This window comes from Trachemys scripta, chromosome 2 (assembly GCF_013100865.1).
Source record: "Trachemys scripta elegans isolate TJP31775 chromosome 2, CAS_Tse_1.0, whole genome shotgun sequence".
NCBI lineage: Eukaryota > Metazoa > Chordata > Testudines > Emydidae > Trachemys > Trachemys scripta.
The window spans coordinates 11,831,269-11,851,167 of NC_048299.1; the positions used below are offsets into that span (position 1 = coordinate 11,831,269).

Consider the following 19,899-nt stretch of genomic DNA (forward strand, 5'->3'; position numbering starts at 1 on the left):
ATAGGGAAACAAAACAAGGACTCCCTGCTCGATGCAAGTTGGGTGTCACAACAGCCTAGCGTTTCTCTGGAGCATCCAGGAATCAGGATCTGGCTCCATTGGAAAAATTGAATCAATGGAACGTTCCAAACTTCAGGACTAAGGCCAGACGCCCAGATGAACTGCTGCAATTCACTTTCTGGATGCCGCATCCCAGTCCCCCTCCCGGTCTATTATCCTAACCCTGGGCGCCAGTAGAGTTCCCCTGGGGGTGGAATTTGGCTGAACACCCAGTGAGGTAGGTAAGGAGTGTTGCACAAATCCTTTTGTTACTAAGTATAAATGTTGAATGCAAAATGGATCTCGAGGACAATTCTGTGAGTAATCTGGACTCTGAGTAAGGGATGTGTCACCGTTGAACTACAGAAGCAATGGGATGAGGCAAGCCTTTGACTCCAATCACAGTTATTAGTGATAGGAACAAAAGACGCTATTGATGCTCGGTAGCGACCAGTCGCTTTTAATAAGCGTTAATAACGATTTGGTGAGTTCCCTAGGAAGTTGGCCTATACACCAATGGGTTCTGCTTTACAGGGCAAATCTTTATCAAGGCTCCCCAGCCTGAACCAATATGACCCTGTGCATGCAAAGGCCAGACTTGGGGAATCCATGCCATTGTTATGCACCTCAGGGTGAGGTGGAACAAAGCAGAGAGCTAGGAGTGAGGTGGGAGGTGCAGGAGCAAGGATCTATTACTGCTATGTGGATCCACTGCTCTCCATAAGGGAGCAGGAGAAACCAGACCCGCTCCACAGCCTCTCTGTGGCCTGCTTCCTCCCACTCCTCCTCTTGGGTTTGCGCCCACCCATGGCTAAAGGGCCGCGCTGAGGACGGTGATCTGCTCCATCACAGAGGTACCCAAACTTTGCCCACTGAAAACTTGCCAGGAACCCTGCTGAAAGCGCTCCCTTATATGCGCACCACGGAGGAGATTTCAGCCATTCTGTTCTGAGCTGTGGAGACAAGGTCTTTAGGGAGACTGCCTGGATGATGAGAAAAAGGGTCTCCTTCCCTTGTATCTCCTCCAGATAGCACCATATCTTCTCTTTCTGGTGCCATGAATACACTAGTGAGCTTACATCAGCACAGCTGTACCGATGCAACTGTGAGATTGCTCGTGTAGCCACTCTTTGCCAACAGGAGAGAGTTCTCCCGTTGACATAATTAAACCACTTCCAACAAGCGGCGGTAGCTATGTTGGCGGGAGAGCGTCTCCCGCCGACATAGCGCTGTCCACACCAGCACTTCTGTCGGTGTAACTGATGTCGCTCAGAGGGGTGTTTTTTCACACTCCGAGCGACACCAGTTATACCGACAGAAGTGCCAGTTTAGACATAGCTTGGGTCTATTTTCCAGGCTGTCAACATAGACAGAGAATGCTTTGGTGTATGTTACTTTTACTGCCCTGTGCACGTTGCTGCCGCGTATCTATCCATCTCTGAAGGTTTCATACCACTGCCCAAGGTCAATAGCAGGAGCAAATCCCATAGTGGACTTCATGGCATTTCTGGCGCTTCTGTTTCAGGGGAAATTCTCTGCTTGGGAGATTTGAATTGATTGATTTGTTTACATTTCAGATAACCCAATCATCATTAGACTAGAGCCACCCTGCGGCGCTGCTATGGCCTTGTGTTGTGGGGGACGGGGTAGTTGTAGGCCAGAATGGGAAAACCTGGGGGCAGCTGCATTTAGGCACTGAGAGATCACGGCGCCTGGAAATCAGGCGTGACTGCCGGAAGCGGGTGGGAAAATGCCACCCGTAAGTGCAAACTGAGCCCCGGGCGGAGCGAGCCAGGGCGTCTGAGCCCTGCCCCGCGGCCCCTCGTTCGTCGCCCTGCCCTGTCTCCGCAGCGGGGCCGGGGCACGCCCGGCAGGGGCTGGCCTTGGCACGGCGCCTGGCCAGGGCTGCGGAGCGGCTCCTCCTCCGAGCCGGGCAGCCGCGGGCCGGGCGGGGGGCGGCCGGCAGCATGTCGGGGGCCGCGCCGAGGACGGTGATCTGCCTGCTGCGCAGTGACCTGCGCTACCACGACAGCGAGGTGGGGGCAGGCGGCGCCGCCGGCCGGGCTGGGGGCGATGGGCGCGGCCGCGGCTGCAGCCCGCGGGGCACCGGGCTGGGCCACCCTCTCCCCGGGCGCTGAGCCCCCCGGCCCGCCCGGGAGCCCGGCCGGCCCGGGGGCGCGTTGCAGCTGTTTTCCGTGCTGCCCGCACGTGGCTTTATGTAACCCGGGCGCCTCTGAGCTCCGCCCCCGCGGGCCGCTGCTGAGAGCCGGGGTTTGGGGCGCCGATCCCGGGGCCTGAGCGGGCTGGGGGACCCTAGCCTGCTGCTGAGGCCACAGGGGCAGGGCCGGCGGGAGGGTTCGGAGTGGGGGAAGCGAGGGGACTGGCGGGGGGTAGCAGGGCCTGTTGGGTGGGGAAAGGGGCTCTCTGATGTCCCTGCTGACAGTAGGAATGATCCGTGCATAATAATGATTTGCATTGCCCCAGGAAATCCAGGGGTTATGATAACTGGGGTGGTTCTTTGCAATGTGCTTGGATGGCCGGTGCTATAACAAATACCTGGCGCAAGACGTGAGATCGCCAAACGTCCCCCCTGGAAGGCAGGGGTGGGAGCTATAGGGATCTTTGGAGGTGAAAGGCAGAGCTCTGAGCGGTACATAGCAATGCTACCAATGCTACCAGTTTTAGGAGCCCAAGCGTCAATGCAGTGTCTTGTGTGACTAGAGGGGAATTTAGGGAGGCCAATGGCAATTGCCCAGGTTGGAATTTGACCAGCACTCTGGAGATAGCACCACCCCTATTACAAATATTGCCATGGGGGCTTTCATGCCCTGTACCCTGACCCTTATTCTGGACGCTGTCCACACATTTTAGCCTGTTAAATTAGGGCCACGTTTTAACCTCTCCGCCTGCCAGCAGAGGGTCTGAGAGTCCGGCAGATCCCAGCCTAGGGCAAGAGTGGGGAAGGCATGGGAGAGTGCCCCTGTCACTGCCTCATTGTCCCCAGGCCCCGAGATAACTGCAATGAAGGGTTCCAGCTCTGTGCATGGGAAGGGGGAGGCTGGAGAGGGCAGCTGTAAAACAGCAGCATTCCCCAGTTAGCCTTGAGGCGCTTCTGTGGGGATCAAGTATCAGAGGGGGAGCCGTGTTAGTCTTGATCTGTAAAAAGCGACAAAGAGTCCTGTGGCACCTTATAGATTAACAGACGTATTGGAGCATAAGCTTTCATGGGTGAGTACCCAGAATGGGTATTCACCCATGAAAGCTTATGCTCCTGTTAGTCTATAAGGTGCCACAGGACTCTTTGTCGCTTCTGTGGGGATGTGATTACTGACTCAGTTGGCATGGACGTACCTACCTTTCACCTCTGTGCTGTGTAAGCCCCTTTGAGGAAATCTCTAATTTTTATAGCTGGCACCTAGATACCAAGGTGATAGACACATTGGGGCTCTGATCTTGGTCTCTTTTAAGTCAATGGGAGTTTTGCCTACAAAATCTGTGCAGGATCAGGCCCTAGAAGAGAGGGAGAGACCCTATAATATAATAAACCTACAGTACAATATCCAGTTGCATGTCTTCCTTTTTCATTACGAGGCTGAATAAAGACAAATTGAAATGGTGCTATTAATTGCTGTACAGAAAGAGAACACATGGAGCATTGACATCTTTAACTGCTCCTCTCTGTACTTCCAGGTACTACGCTGGGCTCAGAATAACGCAGACTATGTCATTCCTCTCTACTGCTTTGATCCAAGACAATACCTAAGAACCTATTATTATGGTTTCCCAAAGACTGGGCCTCATCGACTCAAATTTTTACTGGAAAGCGTGAAGGATCTAAGGCAAACACTCAAGAAAAAAGGAAGGTACGGGGGGATTTGTCATAAACACGAGTGTTTTATTTTTTAACCCACTTTATTCTTCCACCTCCTCTTCCTTAAAACTTGTCTGTCCTATGGAGCAAGCAATGCTAGTGACAACCATGTTTGACCACCTGTTGCTAGTACCATAAAAACACAGGAATTCCCATGCTAGCCCAATAGCCTGTCTGTGGCAACAGCCAGCACCAGATGTTTCAGAAGATTATGCAAGAAACCCCATGGTCAGCAGTTATGGGATATCTATCTAAGGTTCTTTTACGGCCTCCATTACCATAATATCTGAGCACCTCACATTATATAAAGTATTTATTCTCACAACACCCTTGTGTAGTAGGGAAGTACTTTTATCCCCATTTTATAGATGGAAACTGAGGCATAGATTGGCTAAGTAACAGGAAATCTGTGGTAGAGGAGAGAGTTGCACACTGGTCTCCCTAGTGTCAAGCCAGTGCTCTAACCATTGGACCATCCTTCCTATCCCTAGGGAGTTTCATCTCGTAGTTGGCTTGAGCCCTTGATGTATGAAAGATGTTTTCCCAGACCAACATGGGCCATGGCTTTCTGTATAGCCCATAGCTCGGTGTTATACCGCTGATAACACAGTCCTCAGGAAAATCTTCTTGTCCATGCTGGTCAGGGAAAGTTATTAGGATCTAAAATCTTCCAAGCACCTTTTTCTTAATTTTATTATTATCACAGCAAGATAATGTTAGTCCTTGGGTAGCAGAATATGCAGCAGTTGGCTTGCCCCGCTCCTGAGAGGGTGCAGTGATGGCAGTTTGTGGATCACAACACCAGAAGAATTCCTTTAGGTCTGCAATACACTATGGTCCGTGAAAGGGATTATGCTAGTTTAGGAGGACCAATTAGAATCCCTAACAAAGGTAATGAACTGGCCAGTATGTGTATGTGCCACTGGCACCTTTACAGGAGAGAATCAGAATTGCTCAAACACGTGTGATGCCTTGTGACTGACTCACAAAGGCCACATATAAGACCTAACATCTCTGCAGATAAGAGATTCTTCTTTAGCTCAAATGGCAAAGACCTCTGGTTTTTAAGAACATTCAGACCTATGCTCCATCTGTTAATATTTGGCATGTCCTTTCAATGCCGTAGTATTAACAGACCAGATCGTAACTCTCCCTCAACTTAGATCACTGGATAGTGGTGCCTCCCCATGCATACATCTCTCAAGTCCACGTTGAGAATGTAGAGGCAAACAACCATTTCCACGGCATGTCTCCCTACACCCCCCACCAAAACCCAGCCAAGCCTTTTCTTGAAGCAGTGTTTTTGCATAGTCTAAGCATTAAGTTTAAATTGAATCGCTTGATGATTGCTTGTTCTGTTCATGCCCTCTGAAGCACCTGGCATTGGCCACTGTCGGAAGACAGGATACTGGGCTAGATGGACCTTTGTCTGACCCAGTATAGCAATTCTTAAGTTCTTATGTCCTGTCAGTGTCACTTTAACTACGATCCCACACAGTCTGCATTCAACAGGTCATAAAGAGTGAGGTCCATGTGCAGATGAAAGTGGGGGAAAGGAGAAGAAAGGACAAGAAAGGCAATAATAAATATTGTCTCTCTTTTTATGCTCCTGCCTCTCTCTGGTTGTATCCAACTGGTGTCTCTTGTCTCATACTTACACTGCAAGCTCTTTGGGGCAGGACCGTCTTTTTGTTCTGTGTTTGTACAGAGCCTAGCACAGTGGGCTCCTGGTCCATGACTGGAGCTCCTAGGCGCCATGGTCATACAAATAATTAATAATAATAAATAATGGCATCAAGCCTAATTCATTCCAATTTTGTGTGTCCGCAGTAATTTGGTGGTAAGGAAAGGGAATCCAGAAGATGTGGTTCATGATCTTATTACGCAGCTGGGCTCCGTGGCTGCCGTGGCTTTCCATGAAGAGGTAAAGGAAAGGTTTGAACTATGTTGGCTCAGCATAAAATTGGCAAGACCTTTCAGTGCAAGGCAGTATTGGACTTGCCTGGCCTGTGAATTCAGCGTCAGAGATGTTCTCTGCTGCTGTCATGTCATTAACCCTTCAGAAGCTGGCTAATTCCCAGAGAGGTCTTAAGTCCAAGTGGCTGATGGGAGTCAGTTGTGGGTGACCTATAGGGGATACAGGGTGCTGGTTTTAAGTGGCTACTCTGAGGCACTGGGATGATTTAGTTGGGGATTGGTCCTGCTTTGAGCAGGGGGTTGGACTAGATGACCTCCTGAGGTCCCTTCCAACCCTGATATTCTATGATTCTAAAGCAGTTTCTGGATGCTGGTGGACAGAGCTGGGCTGAGACTCAAGGGTCGAGCAATATTCTCCCTCCGACTGGAAACTGCTGTGTGCCCCTCGAACTGCAGAAATGATGTGCACACGCTGCCATGCCCTGGCTCCTTGCTCAGACTGGGAGCCAGCAGCAGGCAGGCAAGGTGCAGCGGGAGCAAGGAGGCCCCAGCAAAGCTGTGTATAGGGAAATGGAGGCAGTGAGGGCACCCCTGCATTCAGACGGAGAACGGTGAGGAAGCAAAAGAGGAGAGACTTGTCTTGATGGTGGGACATCATTCCGTTGGCAGAAGTGGAGCTCACCAGTTTCTGCGCAGCGGTTCTGGAGGAGAATAAGGAATTGACTGTTCTGCTGTAGCAGCTGCATGGGCAAGGAGGGAGCAGCAGGGTATTTTCCTGCAGTCAAAAAAGTAGAAGTGTCATGATGATGAACTGGCTGGTGCGTGGGGCCACCACTGCCCTCTTCTGGTTGGAATCAGAACTGCCCAACTATGTGTCAGAGGCCAGAACAGGGCTCAGGAGGGAGCCAGATGTATGGTTTGGGGCAGTGATGGGGGCTGTGTCAGCTTATCCTCAGTGAGCTGATTGTTAGTGGCTATTGGAAACTTGCAAAGTCCCTAGCCACCAATTTGAATCACAGCCACAGCCAGGGTTGCCAAGCCTCCAGGACTGGCCTGGAGTCTCCTGGAATCGGCATCGATCTCCCGCAGCAATCCGGGAGATTTTATTAGGATATTTGAAGGAAATGACACTATGTCATGCTGGGGGAAAAAATCTCCCGGAATAGTTTCAGTCAGAGTTGGCAACCCTAGCCACAGTCCTTGGGAAAGCCAGAATTTCATGCCTTTGCCTTGATCTGGATTTAAAAATCCATTAATCCACCCAGCACAAGCAGCTTAACCCGAGTTTAAGGTCTGTCACAGCTGTGCCCTCCCTACTTACCCCATCTTGTCACATCGACTCCTGGCTCCACCAGTGGTACCTGACTCGACCATCCATCCTGCAACTCTCTCGGGGCATGATGCACAGCCCACTGCAGTGAGTGGAAAGATTCCCCTGCATATCAGTGGGCCATGGACCCAGTCCTTTATGCCTTCTGCCACATTGCCCTCTGCACGTGAATTGCCCTCCTTGAGCTGTTCCTCTTCTCCTTCAAATTCCTTCCCAACAGCCAACTCTGCTATGATGCCTACAAGAAATTGGCCAACTAAGAGCTTGTTCCAAGGCCTGTGGACTCCCATTGGCTACCCTGGGTGCGGGATCAGGCTGTAATAGTGGACAGGACGAGGGGCAGCTGGGTACAGCTGATGTGTGTTGATCTAATAAATGAAACCCAGGATATATGTCTATAGGAATTGTTGCCATTTTGGTTGTGCTCATCTCTTAATGGGAGGGGTGCAAGGGATTGAGACCAAAGCCAAATCTGGCAAAGGGGAGGACATAGGAGCGGGGGTCAGTGTGAGTGAGATACCCCAGATGCACTCAGCTGCGTGTCCAGCTGCACGTTGGTTGCACAGACAGAAGAGCGTCCCACTGCTTTTGTCCCCATTGGTGCTAGGCGACGAAGGAGGAGCTGGATGTGGAGAAGGCGCTGCAACGGGTGTGCGTTCAGCACGGGGTGAAGATCCAAACCTTCTGGGCATCCACTCTCTATCACCGGGACGACCTGCCGTTCAGACACATTTCCAGGTAGGCTGGTTTCCGCCTTCACTCTGTGCCTGGGGATGCTGCCCATTCTCCCCTCCGCCACTGCATTCCCTGCAAGTTCAGGGGACAGATCCGCAGACAGTGTAAAATGTCATCGCTCTGTTGGCTTTAATGGAGTTATGACAACAGCTGAGGCTTTGCCCCAGGGGCCTCTTGGCTCATCTGCACCAGTGTTGGGGTGAGGGGGCTGTTTAGCTCACCTGCACCACATAGGAGGGAAGGGGCGGGGCCTGTTTGCCCCACCTGCATCAATGGGGAGGGGCAGGGCATGTTTGGCCCACCTGCACCAATGGGTGGGAGTGGGGCCTGTAGGCCCACCTGCACCAGAGGAGAGGGTCAGGGAGAGGCCTGTTGGTCCCTCTGTACCAGGAGGTGAGGGGCCTGTTGACCTAGTGCACCAGTGATGGGGGTGGGGGGCATTTACTTATTTATTGTTTTCACCTCCCCCCAAGGCACAGTTTGGTCCTGTTGTTTCTTTGTTTGTCCCATGTTGCGCTGGTGCCCACACGGCTGGGTTACTGCAGTGCCCGCAGGGCAGGGCTGAGCCGTTGCTCACAGCTTGGTCATGAGGCAGTGGGGCGAGTGGCGTCTGTGCTCAGAGTAGCCCTCTGCACTGAGTGCAGTGGCTAGATAGGAGCAGCCTGACTTTGCATTGGCACTGGCTTCTTTCAGACCTGCTCTCTGAGCCCCGCACTGAGGGTTTCTTCCCTCCCACACTCCTGTGCTGAGGAACTGGGGAAATCCAGATCATTTCATCCGCCCTCCATTTTACTACATCTGCCAGAGGTATCCCCCAGAGCTGCTTTTCTGGTGACAGAGTTTGGCCCTCACCCAAATGGGGCTTCTTTAACGTACATTGGGGAATGTGGGATAACTACCTTTCCTCCTGCCTGGAAGAAACCAGTTTCTCCCTTGGTTTGGTTGCAGACTTGATAGCATAATATCAATTAGTATCCATAATTCCTCATACAGTGTTTGTACATTCAATTCACAATGATATTAATGACCAGTGTATCAGCAGCTTTCATTTGATACCTCACACAGCATTCTATATAGATAAATACTGTGACAACAATGCGTTTGGTGTAGTGAGTTTGTCAGGCCTGACTGGAGTTGCTGACAAAACATTGGACCCTTTACAGGTCAGCATTAAAGGGTTCCTAAGGTCACACGCTCACAGTTAAAATATTCACCCTGCCCCTTCAAAGACTTACTGCGCTGTGGTAGCGTATTGCTGTGTGGGGAAAGCCATGAGGGCCTGTTCCCTGGGCAGTCCTAACTGCTGTAATCCACGCAGGTTGCCTGATGTCTATACCCAGTTCCGAAAAGCAGTGGAGGCTCAGGCCAAAGTCCGTCCCACTGTACAGATGCCAGATCAGCTAAAGCCTCTGGCCCCAGGGGTAGAAGACGGATGCATCCCCGTGCCTGAGGAGTTTGGACAGAAGGGTAGGAAAACGTTGCCCCAAAACAATTCAGCTGCTGCTGCTCCCATTGAATTCAGGTGGAGTTGAGGGTGCTCGACAACTCTGCAAATCAGATCCCAAGGTGTTGCATGGGGGACACCCAAAAATGGAAGCATCCCAAACTCGTGACCGCTCTTGAAAAGGTGGGCTACATGTAGCTCTGCCTCTGTCTACTTATTTTTAAAAGGGAATAATTATAGAGTTTTGAAGCTAAATTTACTAACTTTATTAGTAATAGTATTAGTATTATTGTGGACTTAGGAACCCGAGGCAAGAACCAGGACCCCATTGTGCAAGGCACTGTACAAACACAGAACAAATAGATGGTCCCTACTCGAAGGAATTTACAATCTAAGTAATTGGAAAAATCTTTAAATGGTTTGGCTACTTAGGCATTAATGTACAGATTTGCCCAACAATTTAAAACAGTCAACCAAAAATGAAATACTTTCGAAATTAACTTCAGTTTTGAAAGGAACAATCTTATTTCACTTATACACACATGAAGCAACATACAGGAAAGCGGAGCAGAATGCGTGTTGGCTGAGAGCAGAGAATAGCCCCACCTAACATCATTACTGAGAATGGTTGTGCCATAAGCTAGAGAACGTGCACATTAATCCCTGGAAAGCTGTGTATGATGCGCTGCTGAAATGGAACTCAGCCTCCCAGTGGTAAGTGCTTGGAGACCCCTGGACGGCAGGATAGAAGGACAAAGCGCTGTCACCTCTGCCAGCGTCCCGGAATGTGTGTGGTGACATCCTCCCGCTGGATGGGCCATCAGTGAGCATTGAACGTGGGACTTGCTTGTTCTAAAAGCATGTCTCTGCCGCCTGGAGTAGAGCACCTTCCAGTGCTAGGAGACTCGGAGCCCTCATTTGTGGCCCTGTCGCTTAAAGGGGTTACATAGAGGAGAGTTCCCATTCACTTGTTACAGAGACCAATGTTTCCATATTGACTCAGCAAGACTCAAGCCTATAGCCCTGAAGGCAACTTTCCCTTGGTTTTTTGAGCTCCCTATCTTTGAGCGGCCTCCAGTGGCTCGTTTTCATGCTAACAAGCTGGTGCTTTCCACTGCAGATCCCCTGACTGATCCGCGAACAGCCTTCCCCTGCCGCGGAGGAGAGACCCAGGCCTTAATGAGGCTGCAGCATTATTTCTGGGATACGGTAAGTGTGTGCAGTTTCTTGCCAGTGTCCTCCCCCACCTCCTCCTGTCACAAGGACACTCTAGAGGGGCAGGCAGCAGTTTTAACTCCCACTAGGATTTCCTTACCGCCTGTGGAGCACTCTTCCTCCATAGACCTCAAAAGGCTCTGCAAAGGAGGTCAGCATCATCATCTCCGTGATGATGAGGAAACTGAGGCACAGAGAGGCAGAGTGACTTGTCTGAAGTCACCCAGCAGGTCAGAGCCAAGAAGAGACTAGTGCCCTATCCACTAGGCCTCACTGCCTAGATTTAGACTAAGGCCCTGTGTACTCCATGACATCTGTGCAACATGATTTTCTTGTGTCGTGTATTGTGCACCAGGCCCCAGCACGGATTAGTTGATAAAGCAGAATATGTTTATCTAACCCGCTGCTGAGTGTGGGTTAGATGTCCCCCTCTGTGCCCAATCCACAGAGATATGGGTCTGTTACAGCTCTTGTCTTGAGAACCTAGGTCTTTAGCTCAAGCTGGAGGGGTTTGTGCTTTCCCCTCAGCAGGGCCCTGGGGTTGGTCTGGATGGCGGCTGTCATGTGTCTGAGCCAAATAATGGGCAAACCTGTTCATTTTTCCTGTGCAGGTCAGAGAAGATTAGCTCCATCTCAGTCTTTTTCACACTCGTATAATGATGGTGGTGCTACTTATTATGGATCAACCCTTAGGTGTCCGCCTTACTCAGGCTGGGTTCCCGGTTGGTGTAGAGCTGTCACAGCTGACCCTTGTACCCCCTCAGCCTCCAGCACAGAGACATGTCAGGTCGGGAGAAGTGGCTGAAGCGTGATGCACTCTGGCTTTGTGTAGCTGGTGGTACTGGTACTCCCTTGGGTACTGTTAGCCCAGTACAAGTTAGAGCAGCCCATGGGCTGCTGTAACATGCACCAGAACTGGGGACCAGACAAAAAATCAGAATGCCTAGCATCCTCTTTTATCCCCACTTTGATGATGAGGAACCAGAGAATCTGGCCCTAGAAGTGCAAATCTGGGTGGCATGGGTGTAGTGAAGATCAGAATGTGACCCGTTACCTGCAGCCATGGGGCAGTCAAAAATAAAAAAAAATTGCTTCCAATCTGATCCTCAAATCCAAATGATCAAGGGGCCAGGCCATCAGCTATCTCAGCAACTGGCTTTTGGAAATTAGTCCTTGATTCAGATTCGTTGATTGATCACTCCCAGTAGGGATCAGTGAGACCATATTACCATTGTGCTTGTAAAAGTCTACTACAAAGTAAAGCAGGAAGCAGAATTTATTACACATAAACTAGGAGCTGTAATAAAAACTACTGGGGCCATTAAATATTGTGCATTGGAGGAAATAATTTGACAGCAGAATAATGCTGCTAGACAGTCACTAGAGGGAGCACTGCCCTGCACAAATATCTGTCTCAAACATCCAGGAAAGCGTAACTTGCAGGCTGCCTATGTAAGGTTTTTAATTTTTTTCTTTTTTATTGCTTGGATAGAACCTGGTGGCATCTTACAAGGAGACTCGAAATGGACTGATAGGAATAGATTATTCAACCAAGTTTGCACCATGGTAAATATTCTTCCTTGATTTCATTTGGCTGTTGAAACATCAAGTTCGGTTAGCACAGATCTGTGGCTGTGTCTGAGATGCCCTTGAAGGTGGGATGCAAAGGCAGCTGTAAAATGCCTTTATCCCCTGTCCCCAATCCTATGGCTGGTTCAGTGTCCCAGGGCAAAGCGGAATAGCCTCAGGGCTGCTCCACAGTATGCCAGTTGCTGACAGCCCGCAAGGGACTGTTGTTACAGCAGGGACTTGCTGAGGAATGGAAATGCCGGGGCAGTGCCCGCTGCACTGAAAGCTGGGATCAAGCATGGAAGCCAAGCAGAGGCCATCTTCAACTGGCCAGATCTGCTGGGTTTATGGCCACCCTGCACTGCAGAAGTGGTGCAAAACAACCAGAGGACATTAGAGTATCTGATCTGTGTGTGGGGTTTTTTTTTTTTTTTAAGACATGATACTTGTTTTATGTAGGGACCATAAGCCTGATCCTGGGAGGTACTGTGTTAGCTTCAGATTTACACTGCGTAACAGAGCCAAATTTGTCCTAATGTTTACGGGGCCTTGAGGGGGGCGTGTTAAGTATTTGATCAATTAGCAAAGAGTCAGGTACAGGATCACTCCGTATTAAAGACTCCCATTTCCCTGACTGAACGGCAATCAAAGCATTTTTTTTCTAGGAACATTCTTGTGTTTTATTAAAATCTAGAGAGGCAAGGCGAGTGAGGTAATGGTTTTCATTGGACCAGCTTCTGTTGGTGAAAGAAACAAGATTTCAAGCTGACTCTCTCTAATATCTTAGGACCAAACCAGCTACAACCGCACTGCACATAACAATGGAAGCTATTAAAATCTGGTATTTCTCCTTTTCAAATTGACATCTATATTCCATCTGTGAAGACTGGTGCCACCTAGTGGCACTGTAATGGGCCACTGCTTTGTAACATTAAATTAGGCTTGAATAAAGACTGGGAGTGGGTGGGTCATTACACAAAGTAAGAACTATTTCCCCATGCTAATTTTTTTCCCCTACTGTTACTCACACCTTCTTATCAACTGTTGGAAATGGGCCATCCTGATTATCACTACAAACGTTTTTTTTTCTCCTGTTGATAATAGACCACCTTAATTGATTAGTCTCATTAGAGTTGGTATGGCAACACTCATTTTTTCATGTTCTCTGTGTGTATATATATCTTCCTACTGTATTTTCCACTGCATGCATCCGATGAAGTGGGTTTTAGCCCACGAAAGCTTATGCTCAAATAAATTTGTTAGTCTCTAAGGTGCCACAAGGACTCCTGGTTCTTTTTACTTTGTAACAGGATGTTGTTCGCATGAATTCTTATTTATTTTTGGTAGCGTCCGCAATGAGCTAAGCGCTTTCCAAACGGAATAAGGATGGTCCATGTGCTGAGGTGCTCACACTGTACTATATGTTCCAGAGCAACCTCAGTCACCTCTCTGTGTACGTAAGAGCCGTGGGATGGCGTTTGGAGGATAAAATTATAATGGTCAAATAGAATTCCAGCCAGTCACATTTTCCTGCAGCTACCAATTGACTTCGCAGATAGAAATATTGAGCTGGTCAAAAACTTGGGAAAACGTTTTGGAAAATTTCTCCATATTTTTTCAAAATTCATCAACTTGTTAAACATTTCCACTAGCTCCACTGACTGCCCAGTCAAGATGCATTCAAATAAAATTCATATACAATCAAGGTAAAAGCACTTCTCAAATCCCTGTCATTTTCACCGTTGTGTCCAGAATCAGCGTGGCCATATAAGTACCATAGATAGACTTGTATTCAAAGGAGGGTTTTCCAATGGCTAGAACAGAGGACTGGGAATTTGACGTTCTGGGTTCCATTTCTGGTTTTGTCACTGACTCACTAGTTAAATCACTAAACCACTGATTAATTTGGGCAAGTCACCCAGGGCAAAATTTTCAAACTTACCTGTCTAAAGTACCATTTAGGTACTCAATGACTCCCATCACTGTGGAATCATAGAGATGAATGAGTTTCTCCCTGTGAAGGAGGGATTATCACGCCCACTGTGAAGCTGAGTCAAAGAGGGATTGCATGACTTGACCAAGGTCATTCAGGGAGTCAGTGGCAGAAATGGGAACTGAACAAAGGTGTCCTGAGTTCTAGTCCAGCATCTTAACCACAAGGCAATCCTTCCTTTCTCTTTGTATGTGCCTAAAGATCTCATTCCCTTGTAATGTTCTGGCTTTTTTAATGTTTTCTTTGTGTTTACAGGCTGGCGTTAGGTTGTATTTCACCCCGATATATTTATGAGCAAATCCGGAAGTATGAAAAAGAGAGAACTGCAAATCAGAGCACATACTGGTAGGACACAAACAGATCATCATGGCTTTCTTTCTTTGAAATGTACACTTGCATCTAGTTTGTAGACACGACTATAAGAGGAAATGATTCAGGAGTCAGGATGACTGTTTTTGATTAACATTAGTGTTTCCTGCACCTGTCTTCTGACTGCTGCTGGGCCTCATTTGAGCTTCTGTTTCTAATATTGGTTAGTTGGCTTTGTTAGATTGCATTGGGCACCAAGAGGCGTTGGTTGTCTTGTAATGATCAACAATTATTATTATTACGAGGAAATAATGGTTGCTAATAAAAAGTAATAATTATAAAGTGATTCTTTCATCCTTCCCAAAGATGCTGTACAAATAATGAGATAAGTAAGACCAAACAATAATTAACAAACAAGATCATTTTGGAGCAAATGAGATTTCTCATGTCGGTAACCTGGGCAAGATTTGACCCCATATTTGAAATACGATAAAATAAAATCTGTCTGTCCTGCCTTCTTTATCAGCCCTATCACCCTAGTTTCTGAGAGCCTTAACATGCAGTCTGTGGCTTCGATCCTGCAAACACTTATGCATCTGCTTAGCTATTCTGCCAGGAGTAGTCCCATGGATTTCAGTGGCATTACATGCGTCTGACAAAGTGGGTATTCACCCACGAGAGCTTATGCTCCAATACATCTGTTAGTTTATAAAGTGCCACAGGACTCTTTGTCGCTTTTTACAGATCCAGACTAACACGGCTACCCCTGTGATAAGTGGCATTACTAACAGTCGTAAAGTTAAGTATACTCACTTGTGTTTGCAGGATCAGGGCCTAACTCTAGATGTGGTTGAGAAGACAGGAAAAAAATATTGTGGATGTTTTAAAAAAATCTTTTTTCTATTTTTGTGATTTAAAAAAATGTTAGCCAGCTCTCTGGTCAAAAAACCAAAAAGCATCTACAAAATTTATTATCAGAAATTGTCAGTGTTGTTTTTCTTTGTTGAAATTCAAAATTTGGATTCAAAATAGTTTGGTGGGTGGTTTCGCGCTGGCCAAAACTTTAAAAAAAAAAAAAAAAAGTGACAAATTTCCAAAACTCATGTGCTAGTTTTTTCCTGTTTTTTTCCAATTCTGTCTCTCGGATATCCAACAAATGTACAGCACAGATACTATAAGGATGAACATTTCCAAGTGTGTGTGAAAGGAAATGATATAAAAGCTAAACAGATCCCAATCACTGAAATAGGTAACACTGCTGAACACAAAGCATCTGATAAGTGTGTGAGGTTTATTTTATCTTGTTTGCGTGACTGTAGTTCTCTTGTTCAGCATTTGGCAAAGTGTCCTGGCCTATAACCTAAGCCAGACTTCCAGAGAGATCTTGTGAGCAGAAACATCAGATGAGCAGAACATTCGTGACCAGCCTAGGGGTTGATGCTGGTCTCAGTGTCCAGGAGCCATGGCTTATAAAACCAGCTATTTGCGCATGGCTAACAGCTGACTTTACACGCCAGGCAACTGTGAGCCCCAAGGACTTGATCCTGCTAGTTAGTCAGCACTCCTGAAAGGTGCCGAGTGCCTTCAACTCCTATTGAGGTCCGTGCTTAAACCCTTCGTCCTTCACTAGAGCACTTAAGAATATGTACATGCTTTGCCAAGTCAGGGCCTCGGCACCACCCAGAAGTGCAGTGGAGAGCAGATTGGAAGTGGTGCTGTTCAAGCCTTGGAGTGGGGTTTGGAAAGGGATCTGCAAACTCCACTCAATGAGGTCTTTTCCTATTTTAATCCTCATGATGTGGCCTGCATCATGCGGGAGGTCAGACTAGATGATCATAATGGTCCCTTCTGACCTTAAAGTCTATGAGTCTATGATAAAAGTCAGGCTGATAGATTTTGTGCCTGGGCTGGTAACATGACCGTGTTTACAAAGCTGCCTAATTTAAATCAAACACAGGATGTTATTAGTGACTGCCATTAGGTAAGCAGCGGGTGAACTCCTGGCTCGTTTGAAGTCAATGGCAAAGCCCCCATTGATTTCAGTGGGGTCAGGATTTCACCCAGTATTTATATTGATCAAAGGCAAAATGGTGACATGGCTGATGTGTTTTAGGGTCATATTCGAACTCCTGTGGAGGGATTACTTCCGATTTGTGGCCCTGAAATACGGGACAAGGATTTTCTTACTGAAAGGTGAGTTTAAGTAGCACGCTTTGAAGGTGTGTTGATTTCAATTTCCATTCACGTTGCCATTTAATATCCTTGGTGATATCAAAGGGGTTTTATGATCCGATTGTTTGGACCGCGGGCCTTACATAGGCAACTGACCTTGTCTTCCACTTAGGGAAGTTATTATTATTGTTCTAGCACCTAAAGGCCCAAACAGAAATGGCCATCCCATTGTGCTAGGTGCTGTACAAACACAGAGTTTCCTGCCCTGAACATCTTGCAACTCTGCCAGTTAGTTTAAACCCAACATTTAGGTTTTATTAAGTTTAAAGAATTGGTTTTACAAAGTCTACAGAATGGCATCGTGAGATTTAAAAAAATCAATATGAAGGGAAAAGAATTAGCCTAGGCATAAAGTTCCCTTGCCGTATCTGTACTCCCAGCACTGCAGCCTCATGCTAGTAAGGCAAGAGAAGCAGAGAACGGCACTAACTGGCGGGTTTTCTTTGTCCGTGCCGAGAGAAAAGCAAATAGCCAACGAAGCACAGAGTACAAAGGGAATCTGATTTTTTAAAAATTTTCAGTTGAAATAATCTAGGTCTTGATCTTGCTCCCCTAGCCAACGATCCCATTGGCTTCAAGGGAGCAGGAGCAGGCCCAGAAAGTATTTATAACAGGAATTTTGCTTTCGACTCTAATTTGTAATCACTGTGGGTCCCTGAAGATCACCAGGAGAGCTGCTGGGCTGGCCTGATCCCAAACTGTAGTGGCTACTACGGCTTCTCATGTTGTCATTGTGGCTTTGTTTATTCCTTATGCATGTCAGTGCTGGTGTTCCTGACACTTAGTTCATTTCCCCAACAGGACTGCAGGATAAAGAGGTGCCTTGGAAGAAAGATCCCAAGCTATTTGATGCTTGGAAAGGTCAGTCGAAACTGTGGGCCAGGGTCTGATCGTAGTTACGTGGGTGTCAGTCCTGAGGGACGTCAGCCAAGATTTACACTGGTATAATGCAGAGCAGAATCAGGCTCTGTAACTTAGACTCTGTTTAGCAATAAAGAGCCTTATCTTGACTTTAGTGTGAGTGGAGGATAGCTAGCAGCACTCTGCAGTCACTGAGCACCTCCCGGGACCAGGCCCAAGGTCCTAGATGCTAAAGGCCAAGTTCTGCCCTTGGAGGTATATGCACAGGTAAATGCAATGCATTTTAGTTAGATAGATCGAACCAGAGAGGAAATGTTTAGGCCCCCATGGTCCTCTCTGCTTGCCCAGAAGGCAGCCTGCACCTGCTGACTGTGACTGGGGGAGTGTAAGAAAAGCTCCCAGAAACCCCTCATGGTGTGCTGGGGTATCCATGCTGATCCCTGGGTTCCTCACTCTGCCTGCATCCTCCCCTGAGGGCATTCAGAGGTGTGGAGCAGGACATTGCAGGAGTTATCCAAACCAGAGTCAGCCAGGGGATGCTGCTGCGTAGAGCTGCTTCCCTCCCTGATCCCCCACGCCCAGTGGTGTGGTGTCTGTGGGGGGACGTTCGGTAGGCTTGAGAGAGAAGATGCTAGCTATGGGCCGGGCCTTTGTATCGGGATTTCCTTTACTTTCATCACCTCTGAGTGGGGGGATGATACGACTCATTGATTCTCCTTCAGCTCAAGTGGCGGAAGCCTGTCTTATCGGAGCTGCAGTTCTGCCCTTATGGAAAAGTCCTATAGAATTTCATAGACCCCGATAACCTCTCCATATTTTTAATCCTTCCTGTAGAGTTTAATATTATGTATTAATATGCCAGCTATAGATTTCTATAGGAAAGTGAACAAACCTTTAAAATAGATCTAATCCGCCCTTAAATTCTATAGGCCTTTAGGAGCCTTTCTTTTCTTCTAGTAAAAATTTGTTTTTGTCATTACCGTACATGAATAGAAAATATAATCATTCAGCTTGATCAGTCATCCTTTCACGACTTTAAATCTATGAACTCATGAACTTATACCAATGTTTGTCCTTCTTAACATTAACCTAATAAATTCACATTTCCACACAAGCAGAATAAATTGTATCCATTACTGTAAAAGAATTTCCATATAACTCTCCTACTAACACCACCTGATTTAACTTGCAAATATATAACCAGCTGCCTTATATGTCCCTTCATACTGTTACCTTTAAAAGACCCATCTGTGTTTGCTCAATCTCATTGTTTTCTCTTTATTTTGCCCAAATTGAAGACATGGTGACTATACGCTGTAAGATCTGATTGACCCTGGTGTCAGACTATCCATCACCTTCTCCATCATAACGATTTCCCATTCCAAGGCTCCTTTCTACAGAGCCCTATTTAATTTTTATAGAACCCTACTGTTATCATCTCTATTAAATTGTATGGGGCTGTTCTATATAAGAGGGTTCTATCCCTCATGTTACACATGGGTTTGGCTCCTACTAACTTGATCCAAGTAGCTATCCATATATACGCAGCTGCAGATTGACTACAATTGAAAGAGTAAAGATCCTGCATCCTCGCTCTGTGTCTCTTGTCCCGGCAGAAGGAAGAACGGGGGTTCCTTTTGTAGATGCCAACATGAGAGAGCTAGCAGCGACGGGCTTCATGTCCAACAGAGGGCGCCAGAACGTTGCCAGCTTTCTCACCAAGGACCTGGGGTTGGACTGGAGGATGGGGGCAGAGTGGTTTGAGTACCTGCTGGTAAGACCAAACTCAACGTGCGATTGGGGTGGTTTGTTGTTCTCTTTGCAGGTGGCTGACAACAGGCCACCTTGCACGGGCCTTAAAGGAACAGAACTCCCTTTGAGTTCAATACCAGTTTTGCTCGAAGAAGGATCATATAATTTAGTCCGCTCTTGATATATGATTCAAGGACTTCGGTAAGGAAAGGGTATGTTGCCCATAGTGATGGTAAGGCTGCCATCAACTGAGATGTAGCTCTGATGCCTGCAGTGAGAATTTAGATCTTCTAATGTAATGAGAGAGGGAAGGTGGCCTTGTGGTTAAGGCACTGGATCGGGACTCAGGAGAGCTGAGTTTAGTTTGTGACTATACCACAGACTCCCTGCGTGACCACGGGCAAGACACCTGGGGCCTGATTGTCAGGAGGGCTGAGCACCCACAGCTCCAGATGAAGTCAATGGGAGCTGCGAATGCTCAGTGCTTCTGAAAAATCAGGCTCCGACCTCAGTTCCCCCTGTAACAGGGGGATGATACTTCCTTTCTCCCATCTTGTGTCTGTCTTGTCTAATGAGATTGCAGGCTCTACAGGGCACGGACTGTCATTCACTATGTGTTTGTTCAGCATCTG

At 47.6% G+C, this 19,899-nt stretch overlaps 1 protein-coding gene across 1 annotated transcript in view; it reads left to right on the plus strand.

The window, feature by feature from the left end:
- The first annotated feature begins 1,956 nt into the window (after positions 1-1,956).
- Positions 1,957-19,899, plus strand: part of LOC117871991 (cryptochrome DASH-like) — a 30,735-nt gene continuing 12,792 nt past the window's right edge. Inside the window, exons 1-11 of the mRNA XM_034759913.1 lie at positions 1,957-2,075; positions 3,730-3,902; positions 5,741-5,834; positions 7,765-7,895; positions 9,211-9,359; positions 10,457-10,545; positions 12,044-12,117; positions 14,369-14,458; positions 16,536-16,615; positions 17,456-17,515; positions 19,132-19,289. Of these exons, the coding sequence (XP_034615804.1) occupies positions 2,007-2,075; positions 3,730-3,902; positions 5,741-5,834; positions 7,765-7,895; positions 9,211-9,359; positions 10,457-10,545; positions 12,044-12,117; positions 14,369-14,458; positions 16,536-16,615; positions 17,456-17,515; positions 19,132-19,289 (1,167 nt within the window). The 5' untranslated portion in view covers positions 1,957-2,006. The remainder of the gene's footprint in view (positions 2,076-3,729; positions 3,903-5,740; positions 5,835-7,764; positions 7,896-9,210; positions 9,360-10,456; positions 10,546-12,043; positions 12,118-14,368; positions 14,459-16,535; positions 16,616-17,455; positions 17,516-19,131; positions 19,290-19,899) is intronic.